At 30.2% G+C, this 27,573-nt stretch overlaps 1 protein-coding gene across 1 annotated transcript; it reads left to right on the forward strand.

Moving 5' to 3' along the window:
- The first annotated feature begins 76 nt into the window (after window positions 1–76).
- On the forward strand, window positions 77–23,545 carry LOC107456760 (uncharacterized). The gene is made up of 4 exons (XM_016074705.4): window positions 77–332; window positions 15,365–15,399; window positions 17,955–18,245; window positions 18,914–23,545. Exons 1-4 carry the CDS (start codon window positions 77–79, stop codon window positions 20,153–20,155), a joined length of 1,824 nt encoding a protein of 607 aa, XP_015930191.3. The 3' UTR covers window positions 20,156–23,545.
- Window positions 23,546–27,573: the final 4,028 nt, after the last annotated feature.

The following is a 27,573-nucleotide window of genomic DNA, read 5'->3' on the forward strand; positions in this document are numbered from 1 at the left end:
TAAGCAGAATAAGAGATGGATCAAAAGTAACGGAACAGTGACTTGTCACAGTGACTGCTCCAGTCATTGTGACAACATGTTCCAACCAAAAAGTTGTCACAGCGAAAAAATCACTGCTACTGTCAATGTGAGAAATTTCACTGCTACTGTCACTGTGACAAAACTCACTGCTACTGTCACTGTGACAAATTTCACAGCTATTGTTACAGTAACAAAATTCACTGCTACTTTCAGTGTGACAAATATCACTGCTACTTGCACTGTGACAAATTTCACTGCTATTTTCACTGTGACAAATTTCACTGCTACTCTAGCAGTAACAAATGTCACAGGTATTGATGTTGCTTAAAAAATCATACTGAAATACCTGTGAATAATGCCTTTCGATGCTCCAGCTTCATATCGTACCCTGCAAATGGAAGTATTTTCGTTGCTTTAAAATTCAAGCTGTGACAAATGTTGCTGTTATTTTTGATCAAATATCATAACGGAGTCCAGTCTCTTTTTTCGGTTTGAAAAAAAAAAAAGAAAGAAGGAAAAGCCATGATCTCTGTTTTTGTTATGATCATTTTTATAATTTACCATTAGATAAATTACCTGATAATGAATGAAGAATAATGAAGAATCTTAATACAATATTATATATTTGAATAAGATATAATTCGAAAATATATTATATATTCATATATATTCAAAAATAGCTTATTTTATGTTCATACTTGAAATTTAAAACCAAATTAATATATTTTTTATTGATTTTTTTTCTTTACAGGGAACTGAATTTTTTGTCATAAATATCAATTATGCAGCATATAACGTAAAATTGAACTAAGTATGTAGATATAAAATATGTTCGAAGAAACAGATATTGTTTAAAGACTTGGATTTTGTAAATCAGGTTTTCAGACACTGCAAACATTTTTATTCAAATATTAAGGTGTGAAAAAAATGAAAAAAATTTTCTTCTCCCCCCCCCTTAAATCGAAAAGTTAGAACAAGTTACTACATATCAACGGTGATAAGTAAAAATTTCAAGAAATATCTATAAATATTTAAAAGTATGTAATTACGATTTAATTTTTTGCAAACTATCTTGTACTGTGAAATAAAGTTTATAGTGGGTACAATGCCACGCTAAGAGGCCTGAGGTTCGACACATCGGGAACGTCTACGTTAATTTTACATTTTTATTTATAGATTTATACCAATCAAAATTTATACAAGTGTCTATCGACTACTAGCTTCAATTTATCAATTGAATTACATAAAGATAGTTGGGGTAAAAGTGGACAGATTCAAATTCTATCTTGGACTAGGAACATGGTTGATGTTAACATAAAATTAATGAATTAGCAAGTTATTGTTTCATTAAAAAAATGTATGAATCATTATGTGGACTAAAACCATACAATCGAAAACATGAGGACGTTTTATAATTCAGCAATCGGAAAATATTTTGAAAATAAATTATAAATATATGGCACATAAGTTCGAAGCTTTAGTTAAACCAAAATCAAATCTACAAATTACTGGGAAATACTAGTATCAATAAATTAATTATTTAATTAAAATTTTTTGTTGTTGTTTTTATATTATTTATTAATTAACAGTAGCATGTTTAGTATTTCAAAATCATCTTAATTTTGCATCTTTTAGTTCATAACAAAAACGCGAAAATAAATTGATCTTTTCTACTTTTATTTCAAATTAAGAACTAAATTCGAACATATCAGAATTTAAAAAAAATCTAGTTACCTTCATTAAGATTTACTGGTAATAAATTCCGTTAACTAAACTATAAATCTAGAAGATATTTGGCCTGTAGAATTTCTTGAATTCATTGAATTATTTATTATGAAAAATTATTTAAGATATTCAATTTTTTTTGGAATGAATAAACTGGAGGAATTGCTTACATTTTAACAAAACTAAGAAAAGTTTCATTTTTGAATGGTTTTACAAACAGTGAAAAACTTATAACAATTTGATTTATTAAATTTAAGAAACACCTGAAGTTATAAATTAACAAAATTTAGTTTATAAATTAACAAAAGTTAATTGATGAAAAGTTTAGTTATTCAGTTAGTTTCTTATCTAGTTAATTAATATGTTTAATTTTTAAAGCACGCGTTTAAATTTAAATTTCTGATAGATTTTACAATAATACTACATTTTATAAACTCGTGGATATATTTTTGGGTATTTGAAATTTTTGAAAAGATTTAAAAGAAATGACTCTATGTTAAAACGAAGCTATACCGCCGGAGTTAAAATCTTTTTCCTCTGCCTAAGTCCAGGAGTTGGATAAGAATATAAAAACACTTCCATACTAACTTCAAATAAACAATTTTTTTATAGTTTGTCTACGATAAGAACTCCTCCCGCCGCGCAGTCTGGGGCCGCCTGCTACTATGGAAAAAAAATAGTGCATTTCAGGGAGGGTAGCTTCTCTTCACTGTAGGGGTAACACAATTGACAGAAGAAAAACATTCCTTTTCTCTCGCCGGCAGTAGCAAAAACCTGTCCTAAACAATAACCCCACACCCCTACTTGAAATAGTTATACCTTGTTACCAAATTTACCTCCATGGGTGCAGACGAATGACTAGGGGAGTTCTTACTTTAGACAAATAATAGCAACAAATGTTTCTGGAAATTTTGCAAGACATAACTGTTGGGATTATTTGCAAGATCATGCTGGAAGTTTTTAGTAATGGGAACATTTTTATCTATGCAGGATTTAGGCCGACTTTGATATTTACTCTCAACTGCTGGTTTTTTAGTTAGAAAAAGTTAAACAACTTTTTCTAATTTAAATACTAGCAGTTTGAATATATTTTCCTAGTCCTAGTATTGCTCTTTATATGGGCACCTGGGCCGCGGAAATAGTCATAGCGGAGCAGACATAGTCATAACCATATCATTGCACAAGGCAACGAAGGGACCTTTTCCCTTTCCAAATTGACTGCGAAATCATGTACTATTTTTTATCATGAATTATGAGTAGCGGAGCAATTTCCATTCCTGTATTAGCTTAATGAAAAAAAAAAAATTAAAACTGGTCTTATCTTTGACTTAATATCGTAAAAATAGAGTGGCCTGAAAGATGCGGGTAATTTATCTATGAATAACAATGCTTTCGCTGCGGGAATTTTCTTCCAAAATTCTCAATTCAAACAACGACTGACTGAAAAGTTTGTATCTTCAAAGGTAAAAATGAATTCGTTTTTATCTAACATGATTATTAAAAGATGCATGCTTACACGAGATTACATGTTTATTCGCTTCTCTGTGGTGAAAAAGTATTCTGATCTGGTTTAGTAAATTTGAGGTATATGTTTTAAAGTAGCTGTCATGTATCTTAACTAAACTTACAAACATAACTATAGTTTTTTCGCTTCGCGATGAAATTGAAGTCAGCGTAAATTAAAAAAACGATAAATTAAAGAGAATTTCATAAAATCAAATAAGTAAACCATTACACATAGAGCATCAATTAATCGATCAAATTGTCTAACTCATAGTACCTTTCTGTCACATGGGAGAGAAATATACGTTTGTCACAATTTGATTACCATTTTACCAAACGACAAAAAAAAAAGCTAGTTGCTTTTTTACAACGAATTTATTTCCACAAATTGACTTCATTAAATGTTCGTTTCTGATGTCTTTCACATGAAGCATAAAAAATAACTTTTTGACAAACTAAAAAACGATTCTAAAGACAAAGATAAACTAAAATAAAGAATCGTTTGACTGTTTCTAACTTTGAATTATTATTTAAAAAAATGAGAAAACCAAAGTCACTGTTAAGATAAATATTTTCTTCGAAAAGAAAAGTTAATTGGACTAGATTGCCGGTAATATAAAAATTTCGAGTTTAAAAAATATTATATCACCTTCATATTAATATTCCTTGATCGTAACAGAAATGAATACAACTCTTTAATCTAATTATCATTTACGCCAATGTAAGGAATTTCAGTAAGGATATCCAAATAGGTTGCCGCAAACGAGACACTTCCAGAGATGCCAACTGCTCCGGACACGTCAAAATATTTAAAAATCGGTAAATATTACTAAGCAAATTTTGCAAATATTTGTCTATTTTTGCTTGCTTTTTAAAGATATAACCTATATAATTCTACAAATAATTTGAAAATAGTGGTGGTTAAAATCTATTAAATTTAATTTATTAAACCAAGAATCACAATTAATAAACTACCACTTTTAAAATATATATTTGCTGTCGGAAGCAAGTTGGCATCTCTGCGCTTCCGTCATGGTGGCGACAAGCAGGGTAAGAAAGATGAAATTCGTAGCCGAACTATTTTTATAGCAGCTTATTTGTACGCTGGGGGATTATAGTTTGCTTTATTTAATTCAACACTATTTAGTTCTATCTAAAAATTATACAGTTACACTTTTATCAAAAATTAATTAGATGTGTCTGATTTAAAGTGATAGCAAAAAAAGAATGTGTTAAATTAGCCCTCCCCGAACTTAAGCTGCAGCTTCTTATTTTTTTCCATCATGATTCTGATTCCGTACGAATACATTTATGACTCACTCTGTCCCGAAAAAGTTAAAAGTAACATAAATAACCCTTGCCATGATTAACTCAACGTTGTTTTATATTTCAACTTCTCTAAGGGCGTATATCAGAGGGCAAATATCAGAACAAATTATGTAAATTCAAAACTTTCCGGGGTCACCCCGTGTACCCATAAATATTAATTGGTAGAGAATAAAAATAAATATTCATTAATCATAACTCCCACGCGGTTTTAAATACTTATCATTACACAACAATGTATAAACAGCTTGTATATTTGAAAAAATATTGAGTTTCTTACATGTCTTTAATCATCAATATTGGCAAGTTTCGTTACCTTAATTGACGACAAGGGCAAATTGCATAAAAATTTACTCCTTTATAAAAGAAAAGCATTAATGACTCTAAACTTCTAATCTGGTTTAAATACTGACAATTATGTAAAATTGTATACACACCATACAAATCTATGGAATTTAAAATCGTAACTTTCTCCCTCGACTTTAATCATGACAAAGGCAATTAACGTTACTTTAATCAAAGACAAGTGCAAATTACGTTACTTCAAAACTCCCCGCTTTTCAGAGCCAGAGTATTCCCATAAATACAAATTTACAGAGAATAAAAGATAAATATTGATTCACTCCCACGCGAATTTAAAACTTTACCCTAACTTAACATTGCATACACAGCTTGTTAATCTAAGAAATTAAATCAACGACTCGGGCAAGTTTCGTAACTTTAATTAACGACAAGTTCAAATTGCATCAAATTTCCCCTTTCCAGAGTCATATTTATGTATTGGTAACATACAAGTATGTTATCAATACATAAAAGTATTTATATGTTGGTAAAAAATAAATGAAAAATAGTATTTACACTAAAATTCCACTCGGATTTAAATACTGACAATTACATACCTGCCAACTTTCAATCCCTTCCATTATGATTTTTCCCAGTGGTATTAAAATGGAATTAAAATCTCAATTTTAAGCAGAAAAATACGTCGTATTTGAAAAAGCCTTAGTTTTCAACCATGATGGTAACACATATTAATATATTTACTTAAAATTTTTAAGAATAGTGGTGATCAAAATCATTTAAAAATTAAGTTTATAAAAGAAAAAAATAGTATATATTTACTACCACTTTAAATATGAAAATGAAATTTTACGCCAAATGCGTAAAAGTTGGCAGGTATGCAATTACGTAAGATTCTATGTGAAATTTTAATTATCAGGTGATACTATACAGCTTTATTGCTTTTACGCGACTGAAACAGGTTTGCATTTGCTTACGCTCTTGCATCAGTTGGTTAAATTAGACGATATATAACAGGGGTTTCCAACTTACATGAGGCCGGGGGCCACAATTAAAAACACAAATCAAATGGCGGGCCGTAACTTTATCATAATTTTATGTAGGACTCTTTTGTGTTTGAAGGAAAATTAAATATTACTGTCAGATTTTTACCAAGTTGTACAAAACAAAAGTACTGAATTACAAGTTAAAATAAGAAGTAGATTTTTGAAAATATTTAGTTGCATATTAATAAAATTTTTAAAAATATTAAATAAATAATAAAAATTCGGGCTACAATAACTTTAATAGGCACCTATGTATTAAACAATTAATGTGCGACAGATATCTAATTGTTATGATATAAAACTTTAATAAAGCTGGCATTAAAACTTATCTAGTAGCACACAAAATATTCAATGAGAAAATTCAGGTTTGTCTGCTTTTACCACCAGAGAATAAATATTTACATTTTAAATTTAAAATTTACAAATGTGTGTGTAAATATTTTCGTCCGAAATGAGTGGTTTCAAAAAGTTAAATTGGAGAATTTCTTCGAGAAAATTTCTAATACGCACATGCTAAATTATATTCCCAAAATACAGAAAAATGGAATAAAAAAGAGCAACATACACGATTATTTTTGTATTTGAATAAATATTTTCTTGGATGCAAAATCTGAAAAATAAATTTCTTTGCACCGTTGGTATGTTAAATTTCACAGAAACGAAGAAATTAGGTTTTTATTAACGAAAAAAGTATTTCAAACCCATTTAGATTTTTTACGAAAATCGTCCACGAGAAAATGACAAATAATATATTTTAATTCGCGAGCCACAAAAAAAGGCTTCGCGGACCGGATGTGGCCCCCGGGCTGCCAGTTGGAAACCCCTGATATATAATATAAATTCGACGATTGTGTAAATTAGACGATATATTATATAAATATAGAATATTTATTATATCAGGTATTATATTAGTATATTATAATAATTAGACCAAATTATTAGACGCACTGTAGTGTTTTACTAATTGCATGTTTTGCACGAGTTTATAGGCGATACTTTTATATTTAAACATACATGTAATGGGATTTTATTCAGGAGATTTTTTATTCACCTTCTATTTGTATTTATTTTTAACGTATTGCATTACAATGTTAATCAATTGATACACAGACGTAAGCAAGTGAAACCGGTTTCAGCCACGTAAAAATAATAAAGCTGCATAGTATAACCAGATAATTTAGATTTCACGTTGAATATTATGGCGTGTTTAATAATTTGGCCAGGGACTGTATATACACACTAAGGAATTTAAAATATTAACATTTTTACACTTCTTTAATCCGGACAAAGACAATTACCGCTACTTTAATCAAAGACAAGAGCAAATTACGTTACTTCAAAACTTCCTGAGCAACCTCGTATTTCCCATAAATAAAAATTGGTACAGATTAAAAGATAAATATTCATTAATCTTATGTCCCACTCTGACTTAAATCTTTTCCCTAACTTAAAATTGTATGCACAGCACAGAATATATATTGTATGCACAGAATAATACTGTATGCTCAGAATATAAGAAATTAAATTAATGACTATCTTACATTTCTTTAAGCAGCGACATGGACAAGTTTCGTTACTTTAATTAACGACAAGAGCAAATTGCATAAAAATATCCCGATTTCCTCGTATATCCATATGTTATATTGGTAAAAATTAAAAAATAAATATTAATTATTCTAAACTTCCTTCGGATTTAAATACTGACAATTTTATAACATTGTATACACACCATATAAACCTATGGAATTTAAAATAATAACTCTCTCACTCTACTTTATTCATGACAAAGGCAATTAACGTTACTTTAATCAAAAACAAGGGTAAATGACGTTATTTTCCCGATTTCCTGATCCACCTCGTATACCCATAAATACAAATTGGTAGAGAATAAAAGATAAATATTCATTAATCTTAACTCCCACGCGGATTTAAATACTTACCGTTACGTAACATTGTATACACAGCTTGTAAATCTAAGAAATTTAAATTAATGACCCTCTCACACCTCCTTAATCAACGACACGATTTTCTTCCAACACCTTTATGAACCCAACAATGAGTCCTTGTTGAGAATTTCGCGCTCCAATGTACACTAATCCCTAATTTCTTCCCCATATTCCACTCCCTTGCTTTTGTCTTGCTAACGAACACTCTTTTGTGTCCAGTACCTCCTGCTTTGCATAATGCATATTCTGTTTAGAAGTAATTCCGATCTCGATCATTGTTCTGATTCCAGGCAATTAACATAAAGTGGCAAAAAAGAAACATGGCGTCCTACATGAGCAATCTGGCAAACCTTGTATCCGAAAAATAAAGAAAGATTCCTTAGTTGCTTTTGTCCGAAGAAGATCATCACTTGTTTGACCAATATCCGGTCAAAGAGTGGCTTTTGTGAAGGCCTCGCAAATTAATCAGAAGGTCGATTCTTTCTCTTTAGTTCATAAAAATGGCATTAATTGGAATGAAAAGATTAGTTGTTTTGTTCCTTTTTCTTTCTGCAGACGACTTTCTCTTCTTGTGATGGCTATCGGAGCGTAATTCGAAACTATTTTCTCTATTTTTTTTCGTCAGTGATATTTAGCACCAACAAAAGGGTTCGTCAATGACCCACTGGGGGTGAATTTGTTTTTCTTTTCGATTTGGACAGTGACGAAAGAATTTGAGAATGTGTTTAAAACCTTTCAGGAGTATAAAAGTGAAATTGATTGTTGGATGAGAATGAGAGTTAGCTTTAAAGTGTTACTAACAACCGCAAGATATATTTGATAAAGATACACACGAAGTAAGTTCCGTTTTTTACTTAAATGTATCCTAACTTACTAAATACCGTTAAATTCATTCAAACACTTTTATTATAAAATAAGTTTTATTATTTTAAAAAAAAATTCGAAATTTTATTTTTTAATGCTTTGTTTTCCAATTTATAAATTACATTTTATCGAAAAAAGAGTTTTTCGAATTAATTTATAATAATCTCAACTTTAAAATGATTTTTATAGTTCTATACTTATCAGAGTTTAACAAAAAAAAAACATTTCTTTATTTTATAATCTATCATTAACAATATATATGATATATATTACAATATATAATCAATAATAGCAACCATACATTAAATACTAAATAAAATTTGTAAGTAGCTTTTTATTAATTTAAATTTTGCTTAAAATTGTGTACTTATCAATTTAACCCCAACTGAAAAGAAATAAGCAATTTAAAACTTAGAAATAATGTGTTGCTTCAAAAAAAATTTTTTAACTGGTCATTAAGAAATATTATTCTATTTTTCATGCTTTTAAATTTAACCTAATATTAGGTTAGCTTTATACTTAGCAGATAAAAAATAATTCTTCTTTATACTTTATTCTTTATACTTAGCAGATAAATAATAATTCAATAAAAAATAATTCTTTATTTTACAATATATCATTAACAATATATATTACATATTACAATAAATCATCATTAATAACAATAATACATCAATTACAATGTGTAAGTAGCATTTAATTAATTTAAAATTTGTTTCAATTTTCTTGCTTATCAATTTAATCCGAATTGCATACAAATAAGTAATTTGAAACTTAGAAATAATGTATTACTTTAAAAAGGATTATTTTAAATCGTCATTTAAAATATTATTTTACTTTTTATGCTTTTAAATTTAACTTAATATGAGGCTGGTTTAAGATTAGATAAGGTTTTAAATATAAAAAGAAAATTTTAATTTTTAGCATTCAAAGAGAAAATCAATTATACTTATTAGCTTTTTAATGTTAAAAAATGTATAAAAAATGTTTTTCTATAAGAAATGAGGGAGAAATATTAAAGTTTTGCTTCTTTAAAGTTTCTTAAATTTCGGAGAACTTACTTCGATCAGAATAATACTTTCAAAGTTCTTTGTATCGCTTATAACATAATTAATAAAAAATGGCTTTAAATATTTCATGCCAGGGGGAAAAACTAGAGAAAAAATTTAAGTTTAATTACCGGAAAACTTTGAAGAAAAATTACGCCGATTATAATAATACTTTTAACGTTCTATGTATCGTTTATAAAAAGTAAAAAAATAGCGCTAAATCTTTCATGGCAGGGGAAAAAAAAACTAGCGTACATTTAGTTAAAATATTAGAAGAATTATTTTTTTTGAAGTAAAGAAGCCTTACATTCCTAAGTTAAATACACTAATGTGTGACTCTTTGTTTTGTAAATTTCATTTAGAATTATTTTTATCACCACTACATGTAAATGATCGAAACATTCATATCAAACGCCAGCAACGTTGTTCTAGCTCTCTTGCTGAGATACCGACTTTCTCCGGACAGCAAATGAATATTTTCGAGTGGTAGTTTATTAATGGGGGATTTTTGGTTTAATAAATTCAATTTATTAGGCTTTTATCCACCACTATTTTTAAATAATTCGAAAGCTTATTAATGCCACTTTATTAATGTGTTTAGTTATGTAACATCGTTTAAAAAGTAATCAAAATTAGTCAAATATTTGCAAATTTTAGTTTGTAGTTGTTTACCGTTTTTTAAATCATTATGGTCCACCCGGAGCAGTTGGCATCTCTTCTCTTGGGTTAAGGCTTTCGAAATGTTAATAAAATTACCGAATATCCTAAAAGATTTAGCTTTCAATTGTCTACCAATCTATAAAATATTTTTTTCAAAAATCGTGTTAGTTGGCAGCACTGCAATTATAAATATGATCAGGCATTTCCTAATGTATTCTAGTGCCAATAGATATCTTGAATGTTTGATTAACACATTCACGCCGGGGTGACCCACCTGTGGGTCACGCTAGATTGTCTCATCTTTGCAGCGCATCAGAATAAAAACTGGTAACAATAAATTTCATTTTTTAGTTCTTTTCCGGGAATAATAAAAATCCATAACTACCAATTGTTTTTAACGGATGCAATTTTTATATTGAATTGCTTCTTTGCCGAGATAAATTTCCTTTCAGTGAATAGTTATTGTTGAGAATAGATTAACTCCTCCCGAATATTATCTAATATTGAAATAGTTCTTCTGCCAGTATTTTCACTTTTCCCGGCGTGAACGTGTTAATACTCATAACAACATAACTTTACTAGCACTTTTTACGTTATGAGATATTTTTTCTTGAAAATATATAATTGCTTGTCTTGTTCAAACCGGGAGTCTGTAGTATTTCATTTTAATATTTAAAGTGGTAGATAATCTACTAACTTTTTTAAAAAAAATTATTGGATTTATAAATTAAATTTAACGTGATTTTGACGATTACTAAACGCAAATAATTCAGTCATATATAAGCAGAGATCCTAACTTCACAGCTAAAAAATATTTTCGAGTGACAAAAATTTAATTCATTTTTATTTATTTATTATCTCTTTAACTATTCAATCGTTACTATGTCTTGCGTTTGATATTATTCACGTATAAAAATAAAACCAGACTAACTTTCAATAGTAAGCTGAATATACAGGCCATAAAAAGATTGCTGATTTTAATTTCTTTAAATAAAATTTAGAATTACATTATTCAGAACTTTTTGCAATTTTAGTCGTCCGTGAAAAACCCTGCATTTATCTTGTGTCAAGCCTTTTAAAAACTGTGCAAAATTAGCCGAAAATCTGCATATTTCACTCTGTAGTTTAAGAAATATGTATTTTTTTTCTTAACCTGCTAATTCTTAATACTAGTAATTGTGTTCAAAATTTCATCCTTATTAGAGAATTTAGTGAATTTTGTGAGTGGGAATGCAAGTGAAGAGTTTAGTGAATGGAGGGCTGTTCACTTTTTTGTAAATATTTATTCTAGTTGTAACTAAGTTTATCTTTTAATGTATTATTATTATTCCTTTAAACTAATTTTCCTCACCACTACATGCAAATGATTTAAAAATTCTCATGCAACCTCCAGTTTGTTCCAGCTCTTTTGTGGTGAGGCTTTTAATATGTTGACCTAATTACCAAAAAATTCTGTAAGCTATGATTTTTAAATAACTACCGCTACATAAAACATTTGGCAAAAAGCGTAGTAGTTGGCAGGCCTGATAATGATGCTGGCAAGTGACATTTACAGGAGGAATTGATCAAAGAAAATAACGTAAATATAGGTCTACCTACTATACTACGCTTTTTGAAAAATATTTTATAGAATAGTAGACATTTAAAGACCAAAGATTTCAGAGTTTTTGGTAATTTTGCGAACATTTTAACCCGTTTTGTCCCGAATTTATATATTGAAATGATACAAAAAGTGGCTTTATGGAAAAGTGGTACAATATATTATCGAAATTAAATGATTTTTCTACTGTTGGAGCATTCAAAAAGTCTTTGATAGATCAAAAAGTACTTGCTCCTTATAATTCTAGATCTAATCAGAAATAACTAAATCATTGTGGTATCTGAGAATCTTTTAATTCACCCAGACAAATGAAAATACTGAAAAAATTTCCCACTGCAATGAATGTCTTTGAAAAAAGCAACTGTCCTAAATACATACCCTCCAACTGCTACGGAATTTCCGTAGTTTCAGAAATCTTCTTTTCAGACGGTAGCAAAATTAATGTCTTAATATTAAAAAAAAATTAATTTTAGCGTAACTTGTCCACTAATACTTATAAAAGTGCAGGCCATATGTCTAGATTCTTAAGTTCTGATAAAAGTTTTATGAGAGATCCATTTGCTTTAAAAATTTCTACTTTGGTTCGCTACCACTAGAAAAAATTATTTTCAAAATCTTCATAAGTTGGAGGGTATGTAAATATATGACGCTGGGCGTTAACCGGTTAAAAGCCTCACCACTAGAGCCCCTGAATTAGACAGGCCGACTTATCATTTATTGTTGGAGCAAAGAGCTAACATAATTACAGCGAATAAATATTTTCAAGTGGTAGTTTATTAATTGTAATTCTTGGATTAATAAGTTCGATTTAGCAGATTTTACTCCACCACTATTTCTAAACAATGCTCACGTATTCTACACACTATTTCTAAACACTAGTATACTTATATAATTCACCACTTTATAGTACTTATTACATGCTTTACAATCATTTTTAAAAACAAGCAAATATTGTCAACTATATGTAAAATTTAATTTGTAGTTATTTACCGTTATTTAAACTATTTTGGCGTATCCAGAGCAGTTGGCATCTCAGTAATAACATAACTAATACTAACATAACATTAACTTGCGAACTTGTTTGCTCCAATATTGCTTGATAGGTCAGCTCTGATAGTATAGGAGCCTTACTCACCACGAGAGAGCTGGAACGATGAGGCGTTGTATATGAATTTTGAAATAATTTGGTTTCGAAAATAAGTTCAAATGAATAAAAATGAATGAAAACCCAAACTTAGATACCACTAGAATGAATTATTACAAAAGCGTATAAAGTTGTTAGTCCTGCATAAAGTGGTCGCTTTAATGAGGGTACGCTTACTGTAACAGAATTGTTTTTATTTTCTCTTTAAGTTTAACGTAACTAATCCACATTAGTTTAAAGTATGTTTCTATGATTTTTATTTCAAATTAGGTTGTGGTAAATAAAATATGATAACTATGTATTAGCATCGACGTCTGATAAATTTATAATAAAATAGTTCGAAACCATTTTTTTTCTTCTTACCTTGATTATAGGCACGTTTAAAATGTCCCCTACCTGGTCCACCCACCCAGCCCTTAAAATGCATCCCTTATATCGTCAAGTTTAGATTCTCGATTATTATTATTATCAATATTATTTTTTTACTATCAGATGCCCCCTATATGTCTTCTTTTTTTTGTTGTTGATATTATATTCATCAACGCATTTAAATTTTAAAGGATAATATCACTCAATTTTAAAAGAGAAATTAATCGGAAATATGTATACTTTTGTGTTTTAACATCTTATGAATGTTACTAAAACATTAAATAATTGCTACTTTTTAAATCTGGCATATAAGAGCATACCTGCTATTTTCATGCATAAACTCTGCATTTTTGTAAAAACATTTTATATTTTTCATGAATTTTAATTCCTGAGTTCTACAACACTAAGCAAAGGGGAACCGGGATAGCCTGGCTGGTAGGGCGCTGGGCAAATGTCCAAGGGGGTCGTGGGTTCGATCCCCACCTGCCGAATACACCCCGTCCAGTAAATGGTGACTGATTCACGTTAAATCTGTCGAGTCACAAAGTCCTCTTTGTTCCCATAACAAATCAAACCTCTGGGGGTACTGATCCAGGAGTTTCCTTGTCTTCTGGATTGGCTAAAAATTACAAGGCTAAGGCGATGAACATTAGTTGTCGTACACCAAAAATTGGGTCGGCTGCTCAATGACGGTTATAAAATAAAATAAAACGACAAGCAAAATCCTTTAACCTAACTGTTTGCTATATATTGTGCTCTAAACCGTTTTCTGTTTGTTTATTTGTAACGGACTAATTATGAAAGTTTCATTTTTAGAAAACTGATGACAATGCAGATCCCTTTACCAAAGTCATGGAAACTCGCTATCTACATTTTAGGTAAGTTACAATAAACATAGATTTAAAAAAATATTTTTTTTTTATTTAGATTTAAATGTAAAACACCCTTTTACTTAGATTTAATTTTAAAACACGCTTTTGATGCGAAAATTTGTTATCTTGAATTAGGATATACTTTGGACTGATATTAAGTTTAATAAAAACTAAATGAAACGTAAATTAAACTATATGATATCAAAAAATTTGAAAAAATTTTAATAAGATTAAATTGGGGAACAAATTTTCTGTTACATTTTTACTAATACTTGACCTTGCCTAATATGCGTGTGATGATGTCCACGTTTTTCCTATAGTCACTTTTCCATTCATGCAAAATAAGAGTCCGAGAGGTAATTGCATACCTGCCAACTTTTACGCATTTGGCGTAACATTTTATTTCTATAATTAAAGTGGTAGTAAAATGTATGCTTGCTATATATTCTTTGCATTTATAAACTTAATTTATAATCTTTTTGATCCACCACTATTTTTAAAGAAATTAAGCATATATATTAATATGTAATACCATTTCCATTCCATTAATTCGCACAAGTTTGCGCAAAATGCAGCGTTTGTGTCTGCTTAAAATTGCAATTTAATTTCCATATTACTACCACTGGAGAAAATCATCCTCGAATGGATAGAAAGTTGGCAGGTATGCAATTGGTTAAGCTTCATAGTACATAGTATTGAATTTTATATATTTTCTAAAATTATCAAAATAATATGGTTATTAACTACAAAGTTAGAAAAATTTTTAATTTTAGAGATGTGACTTTTGTTGTCTATTCAGGGGTGACACAGGAGTGAAAGATCAACTATAGGATTTGGAATTTCACATGTTAAAACTTAATTGCAATATACGTAGTAAATTATTTTTATCTCAAAATGTAATTCATTTTCAACATATTCTAATTATTTATTTTTTTACAGTACAATTTCAAAGTATCAGCTATGTTATGAGTAGAGTAAGTATCACTTAAATGTTTATTAGATTTTTTTTAGAATGGTTTACTCAGTCATTAAATGTTAAACATTTTACATCACTCAAAACATTTTCTGCTAAGAGATTGCTTACATTAATAATTTCAACCCAACATCTATAGTTTAAGGAGATTGTTCGTTTATCATCGTTATAAGTCGGATATAACGTATAACAAGCTCAAATGGTTACATGAACGCAAGACAGCTAAGTCAAGCAGTGCCATAATCTATATATGACGCAGAAAGTTTAGACAAAAAAAACTTGCCATTTTAATGCACAAGTCAGTCCCTCTTCAAGATGATTGTACGATACTTTGATTCAACCCAAATTGAAGCAGGGTTCAGTAACAAATCTTACTTAAGTTCGATTCATATTATGATGCCTATATCATAATTCTATTTTCAACCAATTTTTGCGAATAAATTATTATTATTATTTTCTTATGAAAGTCGTTGAACAACCGACCCATTTTTAAAGTTTCGGCTTCATATCTTTCATGTTAAAAGTTTTTTAATATCACCATATATTTTAGAATACACATAAAATACTTCTTTATTTAACATTGGCGTCAAACACAGGTTACCACAAAGAATATAGAAAGAAGAAGAACTCTTAAAATACGTAACTTGCATGGTAAACGGGGAATTGATCGGTCCGGTATGCTATACCAGAAAAAAAACTTTCGGGGTGAACAACACAATCTGATTTAACAGAGCATCATATGTACTAAGATCCAGCACATGCGCATTCGAACCAAAGTGACTGTCAGATGGTACGCCACCTGTGAGGCAGTTCATATGAAGTTTTTGAGTCACATGACCCCGAAGTCCATGGCACTACTAGATTTTGCTATCTGGCGTTCATATAACCTTGGTCCAGTTTTCAGTTCGTATTTCAATAATCTCGACGCTATATCCGACTTATAGCGATGACAAAAGAAAAATTTCCTTAAACTATACGGGATGGGCAAAACTATGAAATAAATCTTTATGTAAACAATCTTTTAGCTGAAAATGTTTTGGAAGATTTAACATGACAAAACAGTTGGCACAATTTGAAAGATCTTGAAGCTGTTTGAAATGGCATTCCTGCCAACTTTCACGCATTTGAAGTAAAATTTAAATTCTATATTTAAAGTGGTATCAAAATGTATGCTTTCTACAGATTCTTTGCATTTATAAAATTAATTTATAGTTTATTTGACCACCACTATTTTTAAAAAGTAATGCCTATATAATAATATGTAATACTGACGCATTAATACTTTTAAGTTTTCTAGAAATACAGCGCATGTTTCTGCCGAAAATTGGAATTTAAATTCCAACGTTCTCAACTTACTAATATCAAAGAAAAAAATAGTTAACTTCCTCTCCTAATTTTTGTCGATCCGGATTTAACATGGTAAAATTGACAACATTTCTAAAAGCTGCGATCATGATTTTTCATAGTGTACGAACAGTGTTAACTTATATAAATATTATATAATCTGACTCATATAAGATTTATGTAATCTGATAAGTGTAATAATTGATCTCACATAATGGATAAGCCTGTTCGAGATGGGTGAATTTTACTCGTATACCAGAGATGCCAACTTGCTCCGGACAGCAAATATATATTTTAAAGTGGTAGTTTATCAATTGTGATTCTTGATTTAATAAATTCAATTTTGTAGATTTTTATCCACCACTATTTCTAAATAATTCGTAGGCTTATGTAATTTACCACTTTATGATACTATATCATGCTATACCTTTCAAAAAGCAAGCAAAAATAGTCAAATATTTGCAAAATTTACTTAGTAGCTATTTACCGTTTTTTTAATTATTTTGCCGTGTCCGGAGCAGTTGGCATCTCTGGTATACGCATTCTCAGAGAGGTGAAAATCAGCGTAACAAAGATAAGACTAGTAGCCAAACTAGTGCTTTAGCATTTTTATTTATTTTGCGAACGGGGTAATAATAGTTAGATTTACTTAATTCCATACTATTAAGTTCAAAATAAATTGTTTAGTTACACTTTAAATTTTTATTGACAAGAGAGATTAAAATTAAAGCAAAGGCAAAAATAAGTATGTTAAATTAGCCATCTCCAAGACACCAGTAGATTTATTTTTTCTATTTTGATTCTGTACAAATGCAACTAGGACTCAAACGTCATTCGCAGAGGTTAAAAAATTAGCTTCGCAACTAAAATCAAGATTTATACTTTTATTTTTTCCTCAAAGACTGCAGATGTTGGCAGCAGTGAAAGAGTCTTAGGGACCTCGCTCAATTGCATTAACATTCGTTCTCGATGACGACTAAATTCAGCCTACACACCGCATTTCATAGATATCTACCCAAAACTGTCTTTATATAGGTCTAAACAGAGTTACTTTAACTTTCATCATTGTGTTAAGGTAAATTTCTACATTTCTAAAATGCAAAAAATTTGTGAATTTAGATTATATTAAATTTTCATCTGCTAAAATCATTAAACTGACAAAGAACTAAGATAAACTTAGAGAACTAAGAACTGAGATAATTTTAATTACAGGGTGATGGAGGACAACAAGGACCCTGGCAACCGGGTCCACCTCAAGAAGGTTGGAATTCAGGTGGTTCACACACAAAAGGGAGAGATGTTCCCTTGGGTGGATGGGATGACGAAGTGAATAATCCTTGGGGAGGATATCCTGAAGATACATCAAGATGGAAGCTCGAGGATTCGATTCCGGGAATGCCTGGAAAGAGCTATCCAAACTTAGACAAAATTCCAGAAACCAGTTTTGACTGCCGAAGGCAAAAGAGTCCAGGTTACTACGGTGATGTTGAATCCCAGTGTCAAGTAAGCTGAATGATAAATAGCTGTTATTTTCATCACTGTTAATTTTTATGTTTGTGGAAAAATCTCCGATAATTATCCATTAAAGGTAGACTTAAGAAACCTATTACCCCTGCACCTATATTACTTATCTATATTACGTACCATTATATATTAGGTACCACATTATATTTGTATATATTACCTACCTATTACAGCAGCACATATTATCTATTGACGCAATAACCAATAGTATTTATTACACAATTAAATTTTATTTTGAAGTTATTTTGATGTGAATTGTAAATTTATATATTGAATCACAACTCTTGGTAACCAGTTTGATCACCTTTCAGAATTTCAGAATTATTTGGTATAACATATAAATTATCATTAAAGTATTAAAACTATTTTATTATATATATATATATATATATATATATATATATATATATATATATATATATATATATATATATATATATATATATATATATATATAATGAGAGACATATAAAGTTGCTACAAAATGAGACTATAACGAGACAAGAAAAAATATTTTTGCACTTATTAGTAAAAAGATTTATTTTATTTCAAATTAATGCAGAATAATTCATTGAAAAGAAAGAAGAATTCAAGTTCTCACTTTCCTTCCTATAAGCTTCTATCATTCTAATATTTTTATTTTTCAGGTCTTTCATATATGTCAAGCTGGAGGAAGGCAAAACTCTTTCCTGTGTCCTGTAGGCACGATATTCAACCAGGAAACATTTGTATGCGATTGGTGGTTCAACGTTAATTGCGGTGATACAGCTTCTCACTATGACCGTAACTCAAATCTTCATCGAGGTTCAGACATTGGTATAGATGGGTCAAAAATTATGCGAGTTCCAACTCAAAGTAACAATAAAGGATCTGATCAGTCACCCCCAGTTGGCATCCCAGCTTGGGATCAAGGCAATGAAGGATCCTGGGGAATGAAAGGACAGATGAATCAAAACAGGCCCCAAGATTCGTGGTCAAGCTCTGGAGGGCTACGGAATAACAATAAGGGCACTAGAAGACAAAGTGATGGTGGACGAAACAGGCAAAACAAGGGCACTTCTGGGTTGGGAATGGGCACTGGAATGAGACCGGGCACAGGAATGAATGCGTGGCCTGAAAGAGGTGACGGTCATCAAGGTGGGCAACAAAAAGGTCAAATGATGGGCCCTAACCAAATGGGACGAAGTGGGTGGGGTCAGCAGAGGAATAAGGAAAACGTGCAAAGACCTAGTCAGAAAGGTATGAATCAACTCCAAAATCAAAATTGGGGTTCGAACCAGAAAGGGGAAACTCCCGGTCAAAATCGTAATAACCAAAGAAGAATGGATGCGAATCAAAATATGAAAGGAGATATTCACAGACAGAGAAAACCAGAAACTAGAAACAGAAACGTAGGGGCTGGTCAAATGGGCGCAAGGAATTTAGGAAATCAGAACAGAAGGATGAAAGGATCTTCTGGAAGGGGTGGTATGAGCAAGGGATCGAACATGAATAACTGGAGTATGGGTTTACAGAACATTCAAAATCAAAACACCGAATCTAATAACATGTGGAATAATAACAATAACGCTAATATCCCCCCTCCTTCACTTCAAATGAACAACCAATGGCCAAATAACGCTGATAATTTTGATACCGTGAATCAAAATAACATGCAGTTTAAAGGAGACAATTCGAACTCGAACTGGAATAATAATCAGTTGAACAGCAATTTAGTTGACGGTGGTGGACAGCAGCAACAACATAATTCATTTGAAAACGTTAATAATTTTGGAATGCAAAGCAGTTTCAATTATGATTACAATTACAGTGAAAACAATTGGTCTCATAAAAAGAAAGAGGTGAGCAATTATCAGACGGGCGATAACGATTACGATTATAGTCAATAAAATGAAAACCAAGGTAGGAAGCTAAAGTTGATAATTTCTTTCTATTACTGTGCTTAGGTAATTTTATAAACTTTTCTTTATATTGGAAATGCTCTACAAGCTGTTCGGTGCGAGAAGTCCTGATTTTAAAACTAAATATCTCTGAAACAAAAGAAAGAGAAATGGACGATAAATATTTAATGAATATGTAGGAAGTAGTGTCGGTCGATACCACTTTTTTAATAACTTATCATCACTTACCACTTATCTTTTTTAATATATCATCATGAAATATGTATATTTTATGTTGTACCGTGATATATTTTAAATGAACTAATTTAATACGTTTTTCTGTTGGAAAGTTACTTTTACCAAAATGAAATAGATCAGAGAAGTATATCAGACTAACGATAGTATCATTTTTGAATTTTACCGTAATCGTTAATTGTTTGTGATATTATTGAAGTATTAGACCAGGGGTGGATAAGCTCCTACCTAGTCGAGCCATTTTTCAAAATTTGAAATTTTTTGCGAGCCGCAATTAAATACGCATTTAAAAGGTATGACAAAAAGGTATTAAAAATTTTTGTTTACAGAAATTTTATTTATTGAAAACATAAAAGTAAAAGTACAAAATATGTGTATTGAATTTAAAATTAAACGCATTTATTTTACTTCTCTTGATAATTCTTTAAAATTTAGTGAATAATTGCTGACAGCACTTCTCAGTAATTCTTTGAGATGCTGGTTAGTTAATACTGATAGGTGATTGGATTTCACGAATTTTAAAGTGGACTAAAATGATTCATATAAATACGTTGTTCCGAATATTGAAATAATTCACCAGGCAGCCTTTTTTAATTCAGGATACTTCGATTCTAGTACAAATTTCCAAAATTCTGTAATCGACGTCGACTTATATTTTAATTGTAGAGCTTGATCTTCTTGCATCTCTATTAATTATAATTCTCAAGATGCTTTTTGTGTCATAATTATATTGGAAATGGAAAACTCACCTTGAATTGAACAACGTTGCACTTAGTTCTTCATATTTGTTCTCAGAAATTTAAAAGACATTTTGAATACATACGGAACGAAAATAATTTTTTTTAATATAATAGCACAAAAATGAAAAGGGATCTCGGGTACATTTATCGAGAGCCACAAATAATCCTTCAAAGAGCCGCATGTGGCTCGCGAGCCGCAGATTGGCCACCCCTGTATTAGACATTTATCATTATTAATATTGCTCGTGATATCAAAATTAATCGATAATGCTTCAAAATGTAGCTTCAAGAAAAATCGCTTTGCGGGACGGCTCACAAATTTAAAATTCGTTTACTTTGATACTTTTTAAGGTCATAACACTTTTGACTGATTAATTTGAAATATTTAGGCAAGTTCTAAAGAAAAATGTAAAAAAAAAAATAAATAGTAGTAAAAGCAATTTCTTTTTTCAAAATCCCAGAGCGTATTTCTCCAGCATTCCAGTTTTCAACAAAATATTATTTCTAGTGGTAGTCAATTGAAGCTATAATCTTAACTATATGAAAATAATGAATGAAAATAATAATTATCCAAAATAACACCAGATACACACATTAATTTAAGTTGTTCAGCTTATTATATAAATATATTACTGATTAAAAATTCTCAAACTAAATACAATTTATAATTATTGTTTATAAGTTTTAATTTTTTGATATGCGCTAATATTCCTCTAACTTTATATTTTATTATAAAAGGCTATTCAGCAAAACTTTGGAATGATAAAAGTATGTATAACATTAAATTAAATTTTAATGTTATTCGTATCATTATTATCATTAATTAAACCTATTAATTAATATTAATATTATTAATATCAACGTATTAATTAATTCGTATCATTTAATTTCTTGCGACCATTTTCACAATGTAAGATTTTTTGGAGATCTATCAACTTCCCTATATTTAAGATGGTAGTTTTCTTAATTGTTGAAAATGGTAGTCAAAATTATATTTAAACATTTTATTCAAACTGGTTTGGATCACTTTTTTTTTATTCAAACTGATAAAATACTTCATAGCATTCGTCATTTTTTCAATTACAAATGCAATCTTCATAGCTAATCTTCATAACTTTGCAACAGATGGCGATTAAGTCTATCCTTAACCAGCGCCCTCTGTGCTAATTCAGAAAATGGTCTAAAAATAAACCACATTTTTGTAAAGAAAAAGCGTTTGTGATATAATTTTTTTAACATTTAAAAACTTACATAAAAGATACAAAATCAAATTAAAATTTTGCAAAAATTGAGAATTATTCATTGATTTTGTATACTTCCATCTAGGTGGGAAAATTGCCAAATTGGCGATTTTAAAAGCATTTCATTATTTTATACAGATAAGTTAATTGCTACATTCTAATAACCCAATATTTCCTTATGGAAAGATGGCATATAAAGTTAAATATTATAGCCTTGTTTCAAGTATAAAGCACTTATAGCGTTACTTTTTTTTACCTAATTCTCGTGCGAAAGAGCTTAAAGAAACATAGTTATTTGATACTTCACTCCAGCTCTTAGTAATATAAAAACAATAAAAAAATGTTATTAATTGATGCTTCGATACCTCTCTAAATACTATAGAACAAAAAGCGTTCAAGAAACCTAGTTATTTGATGTTTCACTACCTCTCTCAATACTATAAAACTTTCAAGAAACATAAATATTTGATACTTTATTACCTCTCCAAATATTATTAAAAGAGAAAACATTAAAAAATATTTTTTTGATACTTCACTACCTCTCTAAATACTATAGAAACGAAAAAAAATATTTATTTGATGCTTCACTACCTCTCTAAATATTATGAAAACACCAAACATTATGAAAACAGAAAAAATTAAAAAAAAAAATATAGTTATTTGATACTTTACTACCTCTCTAAATATAGAAACAAACAAAAAATAGTCATTTGATACCTTACTACCTCTCAGGATACTGTAAACAGTTACCATTTCCGGGTTTGCAGCTCCGCCTTATACACTCCTATAGGGTAATTTGTTGCTTAGGCGTACTTGTTTCCTTTCTTTGTAGAGGTAATGACACGCACCACGCGTTGATGGATTTTTTTTTCTGCTCGCAAAGTTGTTGGTTAAATAGCGAAGGATTTGTATTATAAATTAATACAAATTTCCTACCGTTATGAAATGGGATGAAATTTCCTACCTCTGCTACGAATTACTGGTTCTTCGTATTCTGTAAATGTTTACGAGACAGTAATAATTCAGACATTTTAGCTTAAAACTTACTATAAAATTACTTTAATGTTGTTTGTTTATCTTGATATTGTTTGTTTACTTTTTCAATTATGTTTTACATGTTCCTTGGAAGTATTATAAAACAGTACTCATGTATGTTGTAGAATAAAATATTTTATAACTGTTTACTTGTAAATATTTTATTTCTTAATGTGTCGTAAATGTTTAATTTTTTTTAATGTTTAAACGCTCAAACTAAAAAGAAAATGTTCTAAAATTTCCGTCTTAAAACTAGATCAGGAATGGCGACGATCTATATTCAATTTTTGTCAATTTGTTTTCAGTTTGCCTTTTGCTTTGCAATTCTTTATTTAAATACAGGGTTATTGATAAAACTTTTAATAGGAGATACAGCCTCCACACGGTTATTAATAGGTAGTTCGATCAGACCACTGTGAAGGATATTCTACTAACGAACGAGTCATTTAATCAAGAATATAGTTAAAATAAGAAAGTGGTATCAAATATATGACTAAAAACTTATTTTATTTATGAATATTATTGGTTTGCCTTATTCTCTTGTCAATCACTACAGATTCAATTCTCAAATATATAAGATAAATTTCTCTCAATTACTTTTACAAAAGGTTTTGGGTTCATGCGCACAACTGGTTCACTTTTTAAACAGTCTGCGCGGACTACTTATGAAAGACCGTGTGGAGGCTTCTTGATGTAGGAGGTGATGGTACAGATCAGGGATACAAAATTGCATAACAGCCCATGGTCGGAAACGTCGCGTGAAAGTAGTATGACAGGTACAAGAAAGAAAAAGATGCAAGATATACATTATATCATCTGTGGGTACAATCTTTCTGTATTTCTCTCTGCCAATTCGTACATCATATGCATCTGTTTACGTAAAACGTTGCCTACTTCTTTGCGAGAAATGGCAGCTCAAATAACAGTTTCGATGCAGGTCTGTTGCCTTCAATGCTCTTGTGAACAAAACCACCTAGCCGAGAACAAAGACGTTTCCGACCATGGCTTGCTGTGCAAATCTCAATCCCTGTGATGCCCCCTACATCCTCTTAAAGATTATCCCAATAATCCTAAGAAGAGTCGTGGTGGTACAGGAGATAGATCGTTCGCCCTTTAATGATGTGAGCCGGGTTCGAATCCCAGCAATGGTTGATCAATACGAATTCCGCATCCAACTAATACCGACCACAGTGCTGACGCAAAATATCCACAGTGGTAGACGGATCATGGGTTAGAGTCCCCTTGCAGTCAGACTAACCATAGGAGGTTTTCATAGTTTTCCTCTCCATATAGTGCAAATGGTGGTTATTTCCATCAAAACAATCCTCCGCGAAGGCAAATTCTCCCAACACTTGATCCAGGAGTTTTCTTGTCTTCTGGATTGTGTTCAAAATTACAAGGCTACGGAGTTGAACATTAGAAGTCCTAAACCCGAAAATTGTGTCGGCTGTTCAACGACGGTTATAAAACATAAAAAATAACCCGAAGACCAATCGAAGGAACAATGAAATTTATACAGTTAAAATTCGACGCATAAATTCTGGACTTTTTCCGCTATAAAATATCGATTTTCGTCTAATAATTATTATTCGGAGAATTTCTTCTCGGCGTTACCATGGTTGAAAACAACTATGCTTTTCAACTATATTTTTATTCTGAAACAATAGAATTACATAAATCAAACTATCATTACCCCTCCCACAAAAAAAATCTTCTAAAGAAATAGCTAGGTTACCAGGCTTATCTTTTATACGCTGATTCTCGCCACCTTGAAGATGGGGTAAACTAACCAGTGAAGGAACACTTAAGCTTCGTTTGCCTTTCAAAAAATCATATTAATTTCAAAATTCGTAATTTTAGTTAAATGACAGTGTCAACATATTTGTTACTAATTGCAAATTATATAAAAAATTTTTTAGAGAACTTACATAATATTGTTTTAAAGTTTTGAAGGTTCAAATAACAAGTAGTAAGAAGACCAAGTGAAGGAACAGCTCTTACCAGTGAATGAACACCCAGTAAAGGAACACTTAATTTTGGTTATTTTTTAATGCTCTTTATGAATTTATAAGCCATACAAATATTTAAAAACAAGCCTATTCTTGAAATTATAACATATAAATACTTGGAAAATGTTAACTTTTTTTTTGTAATCATGAATTGAAAATTAAAGAGTCAACATATTAACACATACTGTTCATGCACTGGGAAATCTATGCCCAGTAAAGGAAATCTATGCCAGCCTGCTCCCTCACTGGTTAGAAGTTGTTTTTCGTATTTTTAACATACTTTTGATGCGGAACATCACTAAAGGTACAAGAAAATTCAAGTTTATCTTTTATTTTCATTAACTTAGAAAAAAACAGTAAAGGAACGCTTGTCCCTTTACTGGTTTTTCATCGTTTGGTGAACCAGTGACTAAACACCACCTTATATCAGTACTTTATTATGCTATGATGCTTTAAAAAAATAAAACGTAACTTCAATAACTATATTTTGAATTCTCTTTTTCACAGTGAGAAAAATAAAACTATTACATGCAATTAATTACACTTCAAACATATAAATCATACCTGCCAACTTTTAATCACTTCCATTATCATTTTTCCCAGTGGTATTAAAATGGAATTAAAACTTCAATTTTAAGCAAACAAATACGTTGTATTTGAGAAAACTTAAGTTGACAACCATGATAGTAAAGCATATTAATATATGTGCTTAATTTTTGTAAGAATAGTGGTGATCAAAATTATTTAAAAATTAAATTTATAAAAGAAAAAAATAGTATATATTTACTACCAATTTAAATCTGAAAATAAAATCTTCTGGAAAATCCGGAAGAGTTGGCAGGTATGAAAAATACAAACACTCACCTTATAATTTTTTCAATGAAACAAGGTGTTGCAGAGAAAACAAATTCAAAAATTTTTCCAGAGGAGTCTATTTGACCTGATAATCCAAAACATTGCTAGATGACTTCCTATTGTTTGGCAGTAAGCTATTGTTATCAATCAATCTAAAGAATAACTTTCAAATTCTTATTTTTAACCAATATACATGAAATGTTCCTTCACTGGTAAACAAGGTAGTCCATGCCTAACGGAATATTTTATTATATTTAACACATGGCAAGCTCGTCACGTAAATAAAAGTTTTTGAAATTTTTATTATCCGTACAAAAGTTTAAAAGGTGGTAGCAAAACTTCTTCACTTCAGCTCTGTTTTTCAGAGAAATTTTCTATCTGTGATTAAAACAAGCATAAATTATTCAGTATGTTTGTAATTGGAACTACAATCCCTCGTCGTAATTTTTTTTAACTAATGTTGTAGCCATAGAAGATAATTTTGCTCCATCTTTTATGAAAGCAGTCCTTCCACTTTTTTAAAGTTTTAATCTATAACAACTGTAATACAGTTTTTGGAAAAGCTGCCAGCATTCAATGTGTTAAGATCTAATCTTATGTTTGTAATGGAGCGGCTACATTAATTTTAATATCATAAAGGTGTCCAAGAGAAGAAAATTTGTACTTAGTTCTACGTTGATTTAAAAATAAATAAATTACCACTCTATTGAGTTAATGTATAACCTACACATTCGTGTAATTTAGGTTTTAAAGTGTTACTACAAATTGACTACTGTCCGGACAGTTGACTACAGTCCGGACTACAAATTGTTTACTGAGTTCACCTCCCAATGGAGTGACTTAGGTTCGAGTTCCAGCGGTGTCTGGTTCATACGAATCTTGCTCCCGACTCGCACCAACCACAGTGCTGTCATATTATATCCTTAGTGGTAGATGAATTACGAGTTAGAATGCTCTTGCCGTAGGGCTAAATGTTGGAGGATTTCGTGGTTTTCCTTTCCACGTAATGCAAATGTAGGTTAGTTCCATCATAAAGTTCACCACAAAGGTTAGTTTGTCCTAATCATTGATCCACGAATTATCTTGTCCAGGAATTATCTTGTCAGGAATTATCTGTAAGTTTGGCATAATTCGGATGTTATATTGCTGGCTGGTAAATAGAAGGGAAGATGTAAAAATTGGTGCGAAATCTTAATAGAATAAAGTGTTTTAACTTATTCCTACGTACCAATATATGTTTATAAATTAAACACATAGAGCAAACTTTTCTGGAAAAGCAAATTTCAATTCCA

Source organism: Parasteatoda tepidariorum, chromosome 5, assembly GCF_982258835.1.
Source record: "Parasteatoda tepidariorum strain Cologne lab strain chromosome 5, Ptep-v5.0, whole genome shotgun sequence".
NCBI classification, from domain to species: domain Eukaryota; kingdom Metazoa; phylum Arthropoda; class Arachnida; order Araneae; family Theridiidae; genus Parasteatoda; species Parasteatoda tepidariorum.

Excerpts from the sequence above, each read along its gene's own strand:
- LOC107456760 (XM_016074705.4), top strand. The coding sequence starts at position 77 with ATGTTCCAACCAAAAAGTTGTCACAGCGAAAAAATCACTGCTACTGTC. Across the intron at positions 333-15,364 it reads AGCAGTAACAAATGTCACAG|TACAATTTCAAAGTATCAGC; the intron begins GTATTGATGTTG and ends ATTTTTTTACAG. Across the intron at positions 18,246-18,913 it reads ATGTTGAATCCCAGTGTCAA|GTCTTTCATATATGTCAAGC; the intron begins GTAAGCTGAATG and ends TTTATTTTTCAG.